Raw genomic sequence first — 5,910 nt, forward strand, 5'->3', positions numbered from 1 at the left:
CACACCTACAGTATGCACATAAACACTCACACGCACACTAAGGTATTACAGGCAGGGATGGATGTAGTGGAGTGTAGTGGAGAGATTTGTCACAGGACGAAGAATTCATATACTCTCATAGGCATTCCAACCTATTTCTTCATTCATTAACTACAGAAAGACAGGCAATTATGTGTTTTATAAAACGGCAGCCACAGGGAGGGATGGGGATGACAGGTTGGGAATTGAGGTCAAAGATCAGAGTGTAACTTACGGAGAGAGGGGAAGTGGAGTGTTGGGAAAAGGTTTAATAGCCAACAGCCGGTGAAGTCAGAGATGACAGGTAGGCAGGTATAGGAGGGGACGGCTGAGGAGACCTGGGTGGGAACCATAAGGGGGTTAGAGGGATGAGTATTTAGGACAAGTGCCACAGTGGGACTCAGCATGTGGGATAACAAGTAGAAACGCAAGTCCATCTCTGTATCTCTTTCCCTTGCAAATAACTCTCTACTGTAGCTACAGTACAGGTTCCACAGCTTTGAGTCTTCACATAGCGCCACAACTATTACCAGCGAGCAGTTATTCCTTAAACCCTTAATTACAACTGTAGTACAGGTATTGGGGTAGTTCTTTCCCTAAAACAGTGGTCTTTTACTCCAAGTGGGAGCAAGCATTCCTGAAGGGATAATAACATAAAATACATAAGTGAAGAGATTAGTAATTCCCGCTTTCTCCCAAGCAACCGACAAACAATGTGGTTCTTGACATTTCGGAAGTTGTTTTCTAACACTGATCAACAGCCGCAGCAGTCCTTCCTTCCTTAGAGATGACTGCAGGCATTGTTTCCTTTAAGAGCCGGCGTGTTGCTGTGTACACAAAACCATGACCGACTAATGTAGTTACAAGGACAGGACTCAGTTCTTGTAATATCCTGTAGCTGTGCAATCAATATGATGACAGTGAACAGTTGGATCATACCAAACATAACGTTTCACACAGAGTGTCAAAACTCAAACAGAGTGCCAGTGTGTATTTGCTGCACTCCTCTGCTAGGCAGTCAACGTCAGCTGACAAGTCACTCAGCACAGTTGAGAGACAAGCCAAGTCAAAACAGGCTCAACACACTGAGGATCACTTCAGTCATAACGAAATCTAAAACGTCAGCACACTTTTTTCTGAGGGAAACTTTGTGACCACAATCAGGATATGCTGATAATATTTCAGCATTTCGGCATGTCCAGCAGAGCGCTGTGATCGTGACGCTCCGTGCTAAGCCCTCATTGAAAGTCAAAGTGGGAGAGTCATGGAGGGGATGAACAGGGTCTAATTACCCTGTAGACATCTGTTATTTCACATAACTCAGCAGTAAAGGACATAAGCACGACAATATTCCCACTAAGAAGGGAAAGCCAAATCATTCTGTGACATACAAAGTCTGTGTCTCTGAGCAACACTTTGTCATTTCCACATTTATGAGATTTAATTCACAATTCAGACTGAGAGCTGTACTTGTAAATGAAAGAACAACATGCAGGGCAGCTCTTGAAACATAATCCATAATATATTGGGAACAAGGTTTCTTTTTTTTTTTTTTTTACAAGTTCCCAAAGTTAAACATTACTAAGAAGTTTAACAATCCAAGGCTTCCCCTGCTCTTTCCCTCTGCCTGGTAGTGAGTAAACCATCACAGTGAGAAGCCTTCCTGCACTGGGCCACTTCTAGTTACAGAACAAGCTCTGTCTGTTATGTAAGCAAAGCATATCTTGAAGGGGTTGGGCCAAATAACATGCCTGAACTTACACACATCTTTTTGGGCTACTGGACTACTTGAACTACAGCAACAGCACGCAAAGAAAGAGTTATTACAAGGCCTATTTACACTGTTAGTAATTGATATTAGAATGTAAAATATGCCTAGAATATGCAGTCTTGTATAATTCAACTTCAGCATTCAGGAGAAAACTGATTTTCTTAAGGGGAACGGCAAAGTCCTCCAAAATCCAAGCAAACACCATGTGGGAAATTAACAACCTCTTGAAAAATGTTCTGAGAGTAAACTTTGAAGAAAAGCCGGCGCGCGTCTAGGATACACTCCACGCGCACTGTACTGAACGCAGCGCGAGCAGTCTGCTATCATATCATATATCGGTCCTGATGATGGTTTCATGCAGGTCAGTGGCAGAATTGGCAAACAGTTTATATGCAACTCGTGGAAAACTTCCAACTTTACTTACCAGTCGCTTTCATTCACAAACACGTTACTGGAACACTCGCACACTCCAGCTATTAAAACGATTACTGTATTCAACGTCAAAATAGGCTACATGAAGTTCCCTTGGCAGCTCCAACTTTCAAATCTCAACTCGCCCGTAGAGAAGGACGCACACAGAGAGAGAAAGTGTGTGCGAGAGAGAGAGAGAGAGAGAGAGAGAGAGTGAGAGTGAGTGAGTGAGAGAGTTTGTGGGGACTCGCACACTTAATTTATTCAGTATCATTTTTATTCTATAGACACATATCGTATGATGAGAAATGCTGAGAATGTGCTACTCTTGACGGGTATACCAAACTACAACATGCACTAAAAACTCCCCATTAAAAACTCAATATTCCGCGTTCCTTTGCACCGCGAGCTCAGCCGCAACACTCTCGCGAGATTCTCTGTGTTTGAGGGAAACAGCTGACTGTGCTGTGGGTGGTGCGAGGAGGATCTGCTATCTATTTCGGACAGTTGCTAGCTAGATAATACAATCAGGACATCACATTGTAACTTCGTGTTGATAATCATCTATACTACATCATGGCAGAAACGGATCCCAAGTCGGTGCAGGACCTTACCAATGTGGTGAGTCGTGATGGCAAGCGTTAGCTGCCATAGCTGGTTAGCTAGTTTATGTTAGCAATGGCAGTAACACTGCTGACCGTCTTGCCATGGTAAGCTAGCTAGTTAGCAAGCTAAGGGTAGCCGTAAGGCATCTGTACCTAACGCTATATGTGGTTGTATTGTAAGATAGTAGAAATCATGGAGTCGTGTCATCAAGCTGGAACGGTCTGACTGCATAGCTTCACTGCATGTCACGGTCAGGTGGTGTGTTGTAAATTCACAACAGAATAATACGAATTACACAACATACACAAATTGTATTGCAGCGCTGGTAAGAAGATTTCCCGTGTAAGTTCATTTTGTTCTTCATAGTAAATAATAGCCGGTTTAAACCACCAGCACTGCACTACAATATTGTGTATGTTGTGTAACTCGCATTCCAATTATCATCCCAGGTTGTACGTCTAAGATGGCTGCCATAGAATGTTTGATCGATGTTGTCATGGGGATGAGCATTAAGGAGATTCCAAACTTTTTCATGTCACAGACCCCCAAATAGTTAGACCACTCGTACCTTTAGGGGCAAACCAAATCTAAGAAAATTTCTGTAGTTGTGATTTTTAGTGTAGAATCGCAAAACTGTATAGACTGCAAGTAGTGCAGCTGTCATCCATATCCATTTGCTCACTGTGTTCATCTCTAGAGAATGAATCAAGTGAAATTCAACTATTCCTCAATCTGCAGGGGGTCCACAGACACCACCTGGGAACCCAGAGATAGAGCCAAGTTTTGTGGAGTTGAACAACTCAATGGGCAGAGAATGCACCAAGAGTACAGTGTTATACATTGAATACAGCAGTGGCACTTGTGTTCTGGAGATGTGCTGGTCTCAGTGAAATGGTTGCTGAGCTTCCACATTGTTGTCAAGGAAACTGGATATTTCTGTTATCCTTTAGTGCAGTGAGTTCAACTCAGAGTGCTGATGATGTAATTTCGAGTGAACAGTCCACTGGCAGTTTTGACCGCTTGAACTCTCTGATTTTCTCTGACTCTATCCACAAATAAAACAGTGTTCATCCCTATGATGTTATCAAATGTTCTTTGGCTGCCAAGACTTTGATCAGGAAATCTATCATTCTAATTCTGTGGCTCTGTCGTCTCACAGCCACCTAACAGCTTATTTCTGCTGTTTCACAGGTCCAGACACTACTGCAGCAGATGCAGGACAAGTTCCAGACCATGTCAGACCAGATTATCGGGAGAAATATCCAAACACTGGTTTCAAATGCCAGCAATCAATTGTTCATCGATTTTAAATGCTTTGAGGCTCAGAATTTTGTTTAGTGCCATAATAGATTGATGTCTAAGGTGATTTCTTGCCTTCTCTTTTCCTTGCCTCCTTCTACCCCTCTGTATTTTCCCTGCATGAGTCAAGTACAGACTGACAGGGAGGGAAGAAAGAGTTTTTGGCCCAGATAATGAGATCCCTTGTTTTAATTATGTGCCTTAACCGCTTCTCCACTCGACGAGATGAGCACGCGTATTGATGACTTGGAGAAGAACATCGCTGATCTGATGACCCAGGCTGGTGTGGAGGAGATTGAGGCGCCACCCGAGAAGGCCAAGGAGGGTCAAGGGTCATAATGAAGGTAAAAAGCAAGCAGCAAGCCTCATTAATATTTTGAATCATTGCAACATCTCAACCTTTTTTACCATAAGAGCCCCTAGTCATGTTCTGTCCTGCCTGGAGGTTTGTTGGTGTGTGTCCGTCTCCCCTAAACTGTAAGAATATCAGATCTGAGAAGATTGGATGGACATTGATTGAAAAATAAAAATGACATAAAATGCTTTCTGTAGCTGTTATTTTGTTGAAAGTATTCTCCTCTGCCACACATTTGTAGAATTAGGTACTAAAACCGTCCAGCATTTGTAAGCATTTCATAGTAACGTTTGCTCAGGTTTTCTGCAAACGTAGCTTAATGCAACTTTAATATTTCATTCTCTCTACCCAGCCAGCTCACTGCAACATGTACCTCGTAATAGTACAGTATGTTTTGTTTTTTTCTGCTTTCCTCCCCCGCAGGTTCCTAAGTAACAAGGCGTGAAGTCGGTTCTATCTTCAGGAGCAGCAGACGTTTCCATTCTAAACATGAATTATATTGATTTGGTGTGTTATTGTGTGAAATGCTTTTTTATATATTGAATATTGTGATAAACGGTTACAGTTATGTAGTGACTTGAAAAGTAGAATGTCATTTGTAAGATAGACTAGTGTGATATTCCCTTCGGAATTTATAACCCTCACACGCAGGGATGGAACTCATCGATTTTGTGCACCGACGTGGTCCGGTTATTTGGCTGCCATCACCATATTATTCATTCATTACATCCCATCAAAATTCTGGCTAGCGGGTATAGTTGTACCCTAGCCCAGCCTGAGAAGTACTAGCCACAGGCTGGCAGGCGAGTAAAATTTCCATCCCTGCCTACATGGATAATGGGTAGAGTGAACATTTTAAGCCTGCGGTATTTAACAGCACTCTCTTTGTGCCAAGGTGTGGGATGCATTCCAAATCTGACTGATTTTGTTCTATTAAAGTAATTTAATACAATGTTGTTTGTCTCATGTATTGAAATTATAAACAACAACAAACTTAATGTGGACTACGCTGTGAGAGAAGCTGGTGGTCATGAATCTGTTTTACACCGAGACATAACTGACATTTTTCATTAGAGGTATTTGTAACAATGTACACACATCAATGTGTAAACAGACTGTTACTTTGCTGCATACTAGGAACCTTTATTCAAATTTATAGAAACATAAACTTAATAAAGAAAAACAAATGACCAACAACCATCTTCTAAATAGAGTGCCAAAAACATCAAAAAGAAATGAACAACAGTAAACACAAGATGTGTATCATGTCAACGCTTAATCATTTGGTTCATTCAAAAGTTTCAAAACCCTGATTTTACAGGTGCTGCACAATCTGCACGAAGTATAGCATCAGTAAACTACGAACTGAATATAAACAATACCAAAGCATTGTATGTCTTAAAGTGGATGGTTCCATAATTGCATCGGCTTTTAAGGCTGCAGTTTGAAG

General features: G+C 41.7%; 2 protein-coding genes across 3 annotated transcripts in view; one reads left to right on the forward strand and one right to left on the reverse strand.

Annotated features, from left to right (window-relative positions):
- LOC139650151 (solute carrier family 66 member 2) overlaps nt 1-2,339 on the reverse strand; it is a 50,656-nt gene extending 48,317 nt beyond the window's left edge. Inside the window, exons 1-2 of one of the 2 annotated variants that reach the window (XM_071526716.1) lie at nt 2,214-2,339; nt 254-356 (exon numbers count right to left, since the gene is read on the reverse strand). The gene's annotated coding sequence lies outside the window, so the exon portion shown is untranslated. The remainder of the gene's footprint in view (nt 1-253; nt 357-2,213) is intronic. The other variant, XM_071526718.1, reaches the window with a different exon arrangement.
- A 283-nt stretch (nt 2,340-2,622) lies between these two features.
- On the forward strand, nt 2,623-5,515 carry hsbp1b (heat shock factor binding protein 1b). The gene is made up of 4 exons (XM_071526721.1): nt 2,623-2,821; nt 3,998-4,064; nt 4,323-4,449; nt 4,884-5,515. The coding sequence occupies exons 1-3, from the start codon at nt 2,777-2,779 to the stop codon at nt 4,442-4,444; spliced, it is 234 nt and encodes a 77-aa protein (XP_071382822.1). The 5' UTR covers nt 2,623-2,776; the 3' UTR covers nt 4,445-4,449; nt 4,884-5,515.
- The last annotated feature ends 395 nt before the right edge of the window (nt 5,516-5,910 follow it).

The sequence above is a fragment of the Centroberyx affinis genome, unplaced genomic scaffold (assembly GCF_046629955.1).
Source record: "Centroberyx affinis isolate AG114_WGS23_722 - 3 ecotype Tasmania unplaced genomic scaffold, CSIRO-AGI_Caff_v1 ptg001447l_1, whole genome shotgun sequence".
Lineage (NCBI taxonomy): Eukaryota > Metazoa > Chordata > Actinopteri > Beryciformes > Berycidae > Centroberyx > Centroberyx affinis.

Bases quoted from the DNA above. Each gene is read 5' to 3' on its own strand.
- hsbp1b (XM_071526721.1), top strand. From the start codon at position 2,777: ATGGCAGAAACGGATCCCAAGTCGGTGCAGGACCTTACCAATGTG. The intron at 2,822-3,997 runs GTGAGTCGTGAT...GCTGTTTCACAG, and splicing joins TGCAGGACCTTACCAATGTG to GTCCAGACACTACTGCAGCA. The intron at 4,065-4,322 runs ATATCCAAACAC...CCGCTTCTCCAC, and splicing joins AGACCAGATTATCGGGAGAA to TCGACGAGATGAGCACGCGT.